At 37.3% G+C, this 12,412-nt stretch overlaps 1 protein-coding gene across 1 annotated transcript in view; it reads right to left on the minus strand.

Moving 5' to 3' along the window:
* The window catches only part of TBC1D19 (TBC1 domain family member 19), a 51,863-nt gene that overhangs the window by 23,730 nt on the left and 15,721 nt on the right, over positions 1-12,412 (minus strand). Inside the window, exons 5-10 of the mRNA XM_069856217.1 lie at positions 11,104-11,178; positions 10,073-10,136; positions 9,115-9,161; positions 4,645-4,755; positions 3,760-3,832; positions 2,878-2,916 (exon numbers count right to left, since the gene is read on the minus strand). Of these exons, the coding sequence (XP_069712318.1) occupies positions 2,878-2,916; positions 3,760-3,832; positions 4,645-4,755; positions 9,115-9,161; positions 10,073-10,136; positions 11,104-11,178 (409 nt within the window). The remainder of the gene's footprint in view (positions 1-2,877; positions 2,917-3,759; positions 3,833-4,644; positions 4,756-9,114; positions 9,162-10,072; positions 10,137-11,103; positions 11,179-12,412) is intronic.

The raw sequence follows: 12,412 nt of genomic DNA on the forward strand, positions 1-12,412 counted from the left end.
TTGAAGTAGTTTCCTGGTGAAAAATGCAATCAATAATAAGAAGAAAGGCTGTAGTACCTTCTGTCATAAAATAGCACCTAGTATACATCATCTCAGTATGTATCTGACCATATCATAGAATCACAGAATGGTTTGGGTTGGAAGGGACCTTAAAGATCACTTAGTTCTAACGCCCCTGCCACAGGTGGGTACACCTCCCACTAGATCAGGTTGCTCAAAGCCCTATCCAGCCTAGCCTAGAACATCTGCAGGGATGGGGTATCCGCAGTTTCTCTGGGTAATATGTTCCAGTGCCTCCCCACCCTCATAGCGAAGAATTTTTTCCTTACATCTAATCTAAATCTACCCCTTGTCCTATCACTACACACCCCTGTATAAAGTCCCTCCCCAGCTTTCTTGTAGGCCCTTTTTAGGTACTGAAAAGCTGCTATAAGGTCTACCTCGAGCCTTCTCCAGGCTGGAAAAGCCCAACCTTCTCAGCTTGTCTTCATGAGACATGCTCTAGCCCGCTGAACATCTTTGTGGCCCTCTGGACTCACTCCCAATAGGTCAATATCCTTTTTATAACGGGGACTGCAGAGCTGAACATAGTACGGTAGGCAGAGTCTCATGAGAGTGGAGTAGAAGGGGAGAATCACCTCCTTGGACCTGCTGGTCGTGCATCCTTTGCTGCAGCCCAGAATCTAGGCTAGTTGCAGCTAGTAGGCTGGCATCAAGCAGAACACGCAGTCTTATATAGCCACAAAGTACTCCTGTTTCGCTGTGAGTGGTATTTCAGTTCAAACAAGAGATTGCTACTCATTCTGGTTTTTTGTGTCTCCCCTATTTTTATATTAACTATACAAATATCTTCACAGATAACTGTGGGACAAGAATTTTCCATTTCAGAGTGTATTGTCATGTTCTCTCATTAGTGGTATACATACTCTGGAGGATAAATACCTTATTTTGAGAAAGATTTTGGTTTTGATTCAGATTGACATAAACCAAATACTCTACTCTTGACAGGTTTGTCCAGATGGGTCGTTGTTGTGAAACTTTAGGCTACTCTGTCAGAAGGGCCTCATCCTGAATTCAGCAGTGTACATAGCTCAGAGAAGATTATCTTACTCCTTACTTACATCTATAAACTTCAAAGTCAATGATCATTAGTAATCCTAATCTGGTAAAAGTGCTGTTTCCCTTAAGGTTCTGTGATTAACTGCACCCTCCTACCTGAAACATCTCTTGCAACAGACAGTTGGGAAGATACTTCTGTGAGATTAATTAGACATTAGATAGGTGGTGTGCTGGTGCTAAGAAATTTCCAAACCTGCATGCTCCGATTTCTCTGAAGTCTCTCAGAAACAACTTGCTTTCCTAAATTTCACTAAATTAGATATTCACAGTATCTGCCTTGACATGACTTAGAAGGATGAAGTTTGGAATTACAAATCTATTTAATTGATTCATCTCTCCTCCATGTTCTTCTTAAATACTAAACAGACTGGTTTGCCCACTTTCTGTTTAACCTGCCGTGCTCTAACACAGATGGTGAGTGATTCTTCCTTACTAAACTAAGAGGGCAAAAAGAAAGGCACTCTTGCATTCCCCACAGATCTTTAGAGAAGACTATGACTCGATGTCCATGAGTGTTTATTTTTCCTTACTGAGACATAAGGTATTAAAAAATAGTTTTGCTATATAGAAAATGGCTTTTAATAAATATAATACAGAAAATTCCTCAGACTTGCCAGTACAACTAATATAAAAGCAAAATCAATAACATCAGTGGAAACCAAAGTCATAATGAACACCCAATAGAGCATGCAGTAGTACTACCATTGAATGAATTGAGATTTTAATCTTATGATCATGACTTCTAACTTATGTCTTTACACAATTTTGTATTCCTGCAAATAGGAAAAGCTAAGACAATCTCTGTAATAGAAGCTGCTCTACACATACAAGAGACATGCAGTAAGAATTACATTATGAAGTTGAATGGCTGGGTCAGGAAGTCTGGATGGGCAACTTATTTGGAAGACAAAAAGAAGAGATGGACAGCACCCTAATGTGCTGCTCTTGGATTGGAAAACAGACAATAAGGGGTAGAAGGAGGACCACAAAAGGAAAAGTAAGAATGGTCACAGTTTTGTTATTGCAATATCAACAACAGGGATGGAGGCCTTTTGGGATGGTACCCACTCTATTTTTATTTTGATGGTGACAATGTTTAGCAGGAATCACAAGACACAGCAAGGAGCAGATACTGATGGATTTCAAACATTCCTTGTATGTTTCTTCTATAAGCAAACCAAGCTTGTAAATGTTTCATTCTTTAATTGTCCCCTTTCTTTCGTAGATTATTTCTTAACCTACAAAATAACTTGGAACTTTTTCAGCAAAAGCAGAGACAAATGAATGAATTTTCCATAGCGGCTAAGCATCACAGTATGTAGCAAGTTCCGTAATTGCAAATAACAACTAAAAGACCCTATTCTGACGCACTGGCATAAACCTCATTAGTACAACGAGAACTGTGTGTGCGGAGAAGGGAGTCCAGAGTCTTTTGATTTTGAGATTAAATGCAATAATGGCATAAGTTATCACCAAAAATTTATGACTCTATGCTTCCCATTTGATTTTTAATGAAATATCTGTGGAGCTATTTATCTGGTAGCTACTACAATATTGCAAATGATTGCTTTTTTGTTTCTGTCTAAATTACACTAGTATTACTGACTGTCTCTGTCTAAATTACAGTAGTATTATTGACTATGCTTTGGGTTAGTTCTGCCTAAATTGTTAAATTCTAAAAGGTATACATAATTGAGAAAATTTTTTTAAATGCATTCCTAACTATTCTGTCTATTACAGATGAAGACACATCCATACCTTTTTGTCCAACACAAACATGTTCATTTTCAAAGAACTCTAGAAAATAAACGAAAAAACAAAAAAATTTTTAAAAGGATATTCCAGCAAGTAACGTATTTTATATTTCTACTACACATCACTACACTCATCTGATTTTTGTTGCTAGCATCACTAAAAATTAACCTGCATCAGCATTAAGACTTTTTTAAAAAATAAGATTAAATAATCACAGAATCACAGAATAACCAGGTTGGAAGAGACCCACCGGATCATCGAGTCCAACCGTTACTACTGAATTTTTCTTGCCTGAAGGACACTAGTACCAAAGTACAACAGTATCACATGAATCTAACTTTTAATTAGCTAAGTTTCCATGTAAAAAGAAAAATCACTTGACAGTAAAGTGTTTTCCATTTTTATATGGAAAGACAATTTTAAAACCTGTTTCTGCAGGAATAAATGCATACATAGAAAAACAACAGATTATGCACTATTTAAGCTACTGAATATTAATATGTGGGTATTTTCTGTAATCTTTAAGAAGAAATAGTTATTTAAAGATGTTTGCATCTATGCCTATCTGTTAGTTGGCTTAACAATTATTGATTTTTCTGTATTTTTTCAGACAGACAAATTTGTCTCTGAAGTGTTCAAAGACACTGAAATCACCAAACCTTCAACTTAAAGGGAAGATTTTTTTACCTTCTCCAAATCTGCCCCTTCATATTTGCAATGTTTTCTATCATTAGCTATATTTTACTGAGAAAATCACTACAACTATAGTTACAGAAAAAATACTTATGGTTTGTTACAGAAAAAATACATAAATTACTTGATAACTGCAAAGCATTCTACTCATTAGGGTTCAATTTAAATGACTGAAGCACAGCATTAGCTAACCAGGAGGCACTTGTGCTGAATCATCAATACCAAGCTGTCCTATATTTAAGCCCAGTTCACTGAAGTCTTCTTTCTGAAAAGAAACAAAACCATAAAACGGTAATTAACGATGTTTAATTATCCAAATCACTAGTGATTTTTTCTGGAGGATTCAACGCAAATATTTTCTAAACCAAACCTAGTTCTTTTAAATGCATAGATATGACTTACAAGCTCATTTTTTAAAGAGAAAAACCTCACATCACTTCTTACTCCAGCTTTAGTTAGAGGGACCATTTTTCATAACAACTATGAGATACACCTGCATGTAATAAAGTAGTGAACCAAAAAGCTGGTTAAGGATATTTATTCCCCAGCTTTCTTCCAACCCAGGTGCAATTAAGGCATTAAAAGCTCTCCTATTTTTTGGTTACAATACTAGTACCTAAGCATTTTATTTAATTTGCAATCCAACAATAAAGGGATTTAAAATTACTCTGAGAATAAAATCATAAGCTAACTGTTTGTCAGGCTACTGATCTTGTGCAGCAAACAAAACTGTAGAATTAAGATCAACTACATATTTTAGAAGTTTCTTGTACTGGAAAAAAAATAGTGAATAACATGTACAGAAATATATTTTTGGCACAAATCAAACCTGGGAGGCTTAAAATGAAAAACTTTCCAACTGGCAGATAATTTGCTGTTTATGTATTATTTTTCATTAAAAATGTCTTTTTGTAAAACTTTTCCTTATGCTCTATGTTTTAACTACATATTATTTTCACTTTCAGAAGAAGAAATTTATCAAGATACTGACATTCCTCCTTATTGTTTAGAATATTATTCATTAGCAAGCTCAAATTATTCTCACAGAAATCTCCTTTAAGAAAAAAATATACTTACCAATTCTGGAATATCTTTAACTTTTAGAGGAACCTGAATCAGCCCCAGATGATTTCTGAAACTAGGCTGTTCTCCATTTTCATAATTTGGGTTTCGAAGATTCATCAGTACCTTAAAAATGGTAGCCCTGTCATTTCTTGTATATATTCAGAAATCTACATTCAGAAGTCTTTTTACCATCATCAGAACTACAAACAGTACACTCAGCATAAAACTGTTTCCTGCAACCATCATATACAGAGGCCCAAATTATCAAATTCTATCCCAACATTTTCAAAATCAAAAAGGAGCCAAATTTTTAAAACGGCATAAATATTCTTCTTTGAAAAGTAAGCTCTAACTATGAAATAAAAAAGCAGAAATATTTTCCAGTATATGGGATTACATGCTGGCTTAATAGTAATGTCTTGAGTCAAATTCACTTTCCTATCAAAGCTATTTGAACACCAAGAGTATATTTCTGATGGCTACAATATCCAGAATGTTCTTCTCAATTACTTTTTTCTGAAATAATTTTTATCCATATCCTTACACTGGCAAGCCTGTGTAGCTTTCAATCAAAGTGCTACATAATTTGTAACTAGAACAATTTATTACCAAATCACAATAGTTTCATTTAAAATCACAAGTCTTTCATTTAAAAAAAAAACTACAGAATTTAGAACCTAAACAATTTTCATTAATAAAATTTAAGGATAAAATTTAAAGGACAAAAAATCATAATGTCAACATAAGTAACTGTGATCTATAGAGGAATTTACAGTCCTTTACATACTGTTATTCCATGGGTATAAATTTTGATATTATAATGTTGAGCTGGCAAGGATTCTTTCCGAGATGAGTTTCAAGCTCTTAACGAAATTCTTCCACAGCATGCTACCTCTACATTTCAGAGTCTTCTAAATATTCTAATACCATATAACCTCACTGTCAAATTTGTAAATTAAAAGATTAATGTAAGAAACTGCAAATTCTGGAAAGAAAACCCGAGAGTGACAATGAGGGAGGGTGCCCTCCTGGACCTGCTGTTTGTGAACAGAGAAGGCCTTGTGGGGGATGTGGCAGCAGGTGGACGCCTAGGACAAAGTGATCATGAGATGATAGGGTTTTCTGTTCTAGGTGAAGTGAAGAGGGTGGTTAGTAGGACAGTAGCATTAAATTTCCAGAGGGCAGACTTTGAACTCCTCAGAAGGCTGGTTGGCAAAGTCTCATGGGAGACAGTACTTAAGGGCAAGGGAGCCCGTGAGGGCTGGGAGTTCTTCAGAAAGGAAATCCCAGCAGCTCAGGAGAAAGCCATCCCCATGTTCCGGAAAAAAAAGCTGTCAGGGTAGAAAACCAGCTTGGTTGAACAGAGAGATCTTAAGTGATATCAAGAAGAAGAGAAACGTTTATGGGCTCTGGAAGAGGGGACAGGCCTCTTGGGTGGACTACAGGAGGGAAGTGAGATTGCGTAGAGAAAAAATCAGAAGGGCTAAGGCTCAAGCAGAAATCAGATTGGCAAAGTCTGTGAAAGATAACAAAAAATCCTTCTATAAATATATAAACAATAAAAGGAGGACTAGGGAGAATATTCAGTCCCTATTGGACACAGAAGGAACAACAGTGACAGGGGATGAGGAAAAGGCTGAGGTACTTAATGCCTTCTTTGCCTCAGTCTTTAATTGTAAAGAAAGTCGTTCCATCTGTGTACAAACCCAGGAGCTAGAGGAGCAAAATGAGGCTCCCATGATTCAAGAGGAGGTGGTCAGAGCCTTGCTAGCCCAACTAGACACCCACAAGTCTATGGGGCCGGACGGGATTCATCCAAGGGTATTGAAGGAGCTGACGGATGTGCTGGCCAAACCCCTTTCCATCATCTTCCTACAGTCCTGGAAGACTGGGGAAGTCCCACTGGACTGGAGGCTGGCTGATGTTGTGCCCATCTACAAGAAAGGTCGCAGGGAGGACCCAGGGAACTACAGGCCTGTCAGTCTGACCTCAGTGCCACGGAAAGTCATGGAGCAGGTGATCTTGAGTGCTATCATGAAGCACATGCAAGAGAACAGGGTGATCAGGCCCAGTCAACATGGGTTCACAAAAGGCAGGTCTTGCCAAACTAACCTGATCGCCTTCTATGACAAAGTGACTCGGCTGCTGGATGAGGGAAAGGCTGTGGATGTGGTCTTCCTGGACTTCAGCAAAGCCTTTGACACAGTTTCTCACAGCATTCTGCTAAGGAAACTGTCAGCCTCTGGCCTGGACAGGTGCACACTCTCCTGGGTGGAAAACTGGTTGGATGGCCGGGCCCAGAGAGTGGTGGTAAATGGTGTGAAATCCAGCTGGAGGCCAGTGACAAGTGGGGTTCCCCAGGGCTCAGTGCTGGGTCCAGCCCTGTTCAATGTCTTTATCAATGACCTGGATGAAGGCATTGAGTGCACCCTTAGCAAGTTTGCCGACGACACTAAGCAGGGTGGAAGTGTCGATCTGCTGGAGGGCAGGGAGGATCTGCAAAGGGATCTGAACAGGCTGGACCGCTGGGCAGAGTCCAATGGGATGAGGTTTAACAAGGCCAAATGCCAGGTCCTGCACTTGGGGCACAACAACCCTATGCAGTGCTACAGACTAGGAGAAGTCTGTCTAGAAAGCTGCCTGGAGGAGAGGGACCTGGGCGTGTTGGTTGACAGCTGACTGAATATGAGCCAACAGTGTGCCCAGGTGGCCAAGAAGGCCAATGGCATCTTGGCTTGTATCAGAAGCGGCGTGACCAGCAGGTCCAGGGAGGTTATTCTCCCTCTGTACTCAGCACTGGTGAGACCGCTCCTCGAATCCTGTGTTCAGTTCTGGGCCCCTCACCACAAGAAGGATGTTGAGGCTCTGGAGCGAGTCCAGAGAAGAGCAACAATGCTGGTGAAGGGGCTGGAGAACAAGTCTTATGAGGAGCAGTTGAGAGAGTTGGTGTTGTTTAGCCTGGAGAAGAGGAGGCTGAGGGGAGACCTCATTGCTCTCTACAACTACCTGAAAGGAGGTTGTAGAGAGAAGGGTGCTGGCCTCTTCTCCCAAGTGACAGGGGACAGGACAAGAGGGAATGGCCTCAAGCTCCACCAGGGGAGATTTAGGCTGGACATTAGGAAAAAATTTTTCACAGAAAGGGTCATTGGGCACTGGAACAGGCTGCCCAGGGAGGTGGTTGATTCACCTTCCCTGGAGGTGTTTGAGGCACAGGTGGACGAGGTGCTGAGGGGCATTGTTTAGTGTTTGATAGGAATGGTTGGACTCAATGATCTGGTGGGTCTCTTCCAACCTGGTTATTCTATGATTCTATTCTATGATTCTATGAGGGTCACTGGATAAGGATAAAATGGAGATGGATTTGTTTACAGATTCAAGATTAAATATACAAATTGGCTGTTAGTACAGTGATGGAAAATAGAATACACCAAAAATTTCCAGTATTATTATCACTAACTGATCAAGAGGAATTCTTTAGAAATTTAATAGAATAAATAGAAAGTTTATTGTTGGATTCAGAAGTGTCTTCACCATTCTTAAATATGAAACAATTTACAATCAAGTCAGGAATATTACAAATCTCCACTACCACTACAAAAGATGCTCCATTAAATTGGCATTGAATCACACTGAAATATTAATATGCTGACTGATAATTCAGTATTTGACTTTCTGTTTTATTCTCTAAATTGGGAGGCCATATTAACTCTATAATTTTACACTGCCCTCATACTCCAGGTGACTTGTTTCCTGTTAAATTCACAGGATACACATATTCCAATTTTTTACATTTTATTTTCAATCACATTTTAATCCAAAAATCTCCTACTGAGTCATCATTAAGTACCCTGTAATCGATAATATTAACTGTCCATCATCCATATCTGCTCTAGGCATAGCTGGTAAAGCAAGTCCTGTTCCCTGTTCAAACCACACAAAACAATGACTACTGTCATTTCTGACCTTAAAGATTAATCAGCCACCATTTTTTGAATGGTTTGGTTTGATTACAGACAAAAGCCTCCAAAATTCCACACAGTTCTCTTTCATGTTTGAGTCGTCACAATTTTCCCAGATAACCTCCAATTGGAACTGTGTACAGGTCTTCCTATCTACCACCAAGCATTCTTATCAGCTTCACATATTGCAATTTATCAGCTTAACGTATTGCAATTTAAAATGTAAAATGATTCATAAAATCAGTTGGAGAATTGCTCTCAGAGGAAAAAAGTTGGCTCCAAACTGGTTGCTCTCTGGATAAAGAGATATTTATCACAAGTACAATTAAAAGCTGCAGTTAAAAAAAAAAAAACAGCAATAGCATTTTATCAAACAAAACACGGAGTCATAAAAAACACGACAAATTTCACTTGCTATAAAGGACAAATTGTTTGAAATACACTTAATTATTTTTCCCACTTCACAAAAGAGACAATAATGCATTCAACCCAATGGCTGAGCCAGTGTTTCAGAAATGCTTACCTCAAGAAAATCTTTAGGCGCATAAACAGGACGGAAGAGACTTAGATCTGAAATAAGATTTCAATGATGCTACATTAAAACCAAGAGATGAAAAAACCAACGCAATTCTTCCGTAACTATAACACAATTTAGCAATCTCAATAAGATATTAGAGCAAAGACTAAAATAACATTATCACAGATATCATGGCTACAAACAACATGTTCTCCAAGATCATGCTAATGTTAGTGCCTTAGTTTTGCAAGCTCAAAGTAAGTGAACTGTAGTCACAGGAAGCTTTTTATTTATTACATATAAGTTTTTTAGATTGAAACATTCTTAGACATGGGAGAGATACAACATTCAAAAAGAGTGATTTTTTGTTTGTTTGTTTGTTTTAACAACACAGATTGTTGAATTAAACATACTGCCATCAAATTAAAAATTGGGACTAGTTATAAACAATCCATGAAAAGTATTTGCCAACACAGAGGTAGTACTGTGATACAAACTAGTACCTTTGCAAAATAATTTGTTTTAAGGAACCTGGATATTTACTAACAAGGCAGTTAGCCTTGCTCTCCCAAAGGATAATATGACTGACTATTCTGTGTAAGTGCTATTTTTATCTTTTGTTAATAAAACACTTGAGCTTAATTAACCACAGTTCTAGACAATTTCTTTCTATTAGCCTAAGCTTATACTAACAGGAGCAGTGCATCAGCTACATAAAGCTCTAAGGCTCTGGAACAAGGAGCGTTATTCCATAACCTCTCAGTGATGATTCAAGTCAGTAAAATAACTTGAAACAAAATAACAATGACATAAATATATCATTACGCATAATGATACATTACCAATGAGAAACAAAGATTGTATACAGTTTACCATGAAGTGATTACATTAAACTTTGACTGATAAATGTTTATGCTATTTTTCCATGTACAAAAAGTTAACACATAAATTTAGATGACATTACCTGGCTCATCAGTTCCCATTTCATTCCATTTATTAAGCAGTTCTTTCTGCTCATTTACAGGCCTCTGAAAGGTAAAAGAAAGTAACTCTTCTTTTAACAGAATGAGTAAAACCCTGCCTATTTAAAATACATAGATTAATGTAACACTTTAAAAAACAGACTGGACTAACAACACAAATTTATTTTGCTTATAAATTATCCTCAGCTTGACAGTATATTCTACTGTAGCAAGTCCAAGTTCCAGTTCAAGTCAAAAAGAAGCCCATTAAATAGTTTCATGCGTTTACTAATGGATTTTAGACTATTTAGTAGTCAGTTTCGTATTACTGAAGATTTACTGTTCATTTCATAGAGCTTTTGGACTTTGTAATCAAATTCCCATCCCTGGCACAGTCATGAAAAGCAAACACAGCTGCATCCTTTATCTCATATGATGAGCCACAGAGGTTCTGCTACCTATCATGGATATACAACGGGATTAAAAAAGAAGACCAAAAGGTTCTAACATCATTTCCTAATTCCATGATCTTTAAAATTAAAGCCTTTAAATTAATTTTAAAAAAATAAAAATCAACAAAACCAAAACAAAGCAGAATGACAAACAAATTAACAATGTAACAGTATCTCTCTCCTCTAAAGTACCAGTTCAACTACAGCTTTCTCCAGCACACTAAGTGTATTTATATTGTGTACAGGCTATACAGCTACAAGTTACACAGCTAAGTCTGCATGCTAAAATGCTCTATTAAGAGCAATAAATGCAGCAACTAGCTTTCTAACATGCTGCTCCCTCAGGAGGCTAGATACTGCAACAGCAAAGACGAAGCCTATAGACTTCATCTTGTCCCAAGCAGAGCTGATGCATACACTGCCACTATCCCTGAAAATTATTCTGTAGTAAAATTATTTGGATACCGGCCTTGCAGGTTTTGATAATCACGTATAAAATGAGCACTACAATACAAGTGTGCAAGACAAGGCTTCATTTTCAAAAAAGTCAGTTTGGCAACAGAAAGTTCATAATACATTACCTTCTGGGCTAGTGGAATACTGAGCTCTGTGCACATGCTGTTTAGACTTTTTAAGATTCGCTTCTCCCAGCTTCCCTGAAACATTAAAAAAATATTGCATTACATTGATTTTCTTTTTCCTCCAATTGCATTCATCATGTAACAAGCAGCTTTTAAAAATCATATATAAGAAAGGATAGGAAGAGTCATTGACTGACATCTGCAAAAACATTGAGGGAATATTTACATGCTAAATGGAGACAATAAGGCAAAGAGATTTCATTATCACACCATAATAAAGAACCAGGAAAATGAATTGTTGCCCTTCAGATCTCCAAAAAGCATCTATTTCACAATTACTGAGTTTTGACATATGCCTAATGATTAAGCTTCCTTATATATCAACATTTAATAAATTTTTCAAATTAGTATAAGCAGGGCAATCAACGGTGTACAGATAACGTCTTCTACGCTTTGTGACCTGAAAAGAATGCAACTCTTTCTCCAAGAAAGGTATCTTAGATATTTTCAGCAGTTAAAATGTCAGAAATTAGGTATTCTCTAATGCTCAAAAAATAGTTCTCTAAGCAAGCAGGAAACCAGAAGTAGACAATGCCTCAGTAGCAAGTGGTCAGCTTAAAAAGCAATCAGAGTCTTCCGACTATTGCATTAGACTTCAAACTTACCATATGGTGCCTAATCCACGGATAATTCCTCTGAAGTTAATGCCAACTAGTATTGACTTCCTAGTTGACTGACTTAGGATTTCGCTTACGCGATTACAACAGCACTGATGGGTTTTATAATTAATTTAGTCTTCTGTGGATGATGAGTCAGACCCCAATCAAATGAGTGCAAAGACTCCTGTTAATGTCATTTAGCTCTATTTATTATTTGTAATTTGCTCTAGATACAAATTCTACAACAGTTAGCTACTGTCTAACCACATATTCCTCAAACTTAAAGTTCTGTCTGAAACAGGATGCAGTTTATTAGCCAGGAAACAAACAAAGGGAAGAGTAGATGTTCAAAAGTTCTGTTAAAAAATAAAAATTATATCTTGTCTATAAGTGATTCATGTTAAAGTTTTCAAAATTGCAGTATTTTTTACAATATTATGCATTTTTTAATTTAACTATATTATCACATTCAAATGCCTTCCAAATGCTGCATTTATTCAATACCATGCCACAAAACAGTTTTTCTTTCACAGATGGGTGTGTGAGAGCATTTACAGTATCCTATTTGCTGAGCAGTGTGCTTTTGTTACTGGAAGAAATAAGTGAGAAGAACACAACGACTACTAAGCCATATAGGATAAGAAAGTGGA

Source organism: Phaenicophaeus curvirostris, chromosome 4 (assembly GCF_032191515.1).
Source record: "Phaenicophaeus curvirostris isolate KB17595 chromosome 4, BPBGC_Pcur_1.0, whole genome shotgun sequence".
NCBI lineage: Eukaryota > Metazoa > Chordata > Aves > Cuculiformes > Cuculidae > Phaenicophaeus > Phaenicophaeus curvirostris.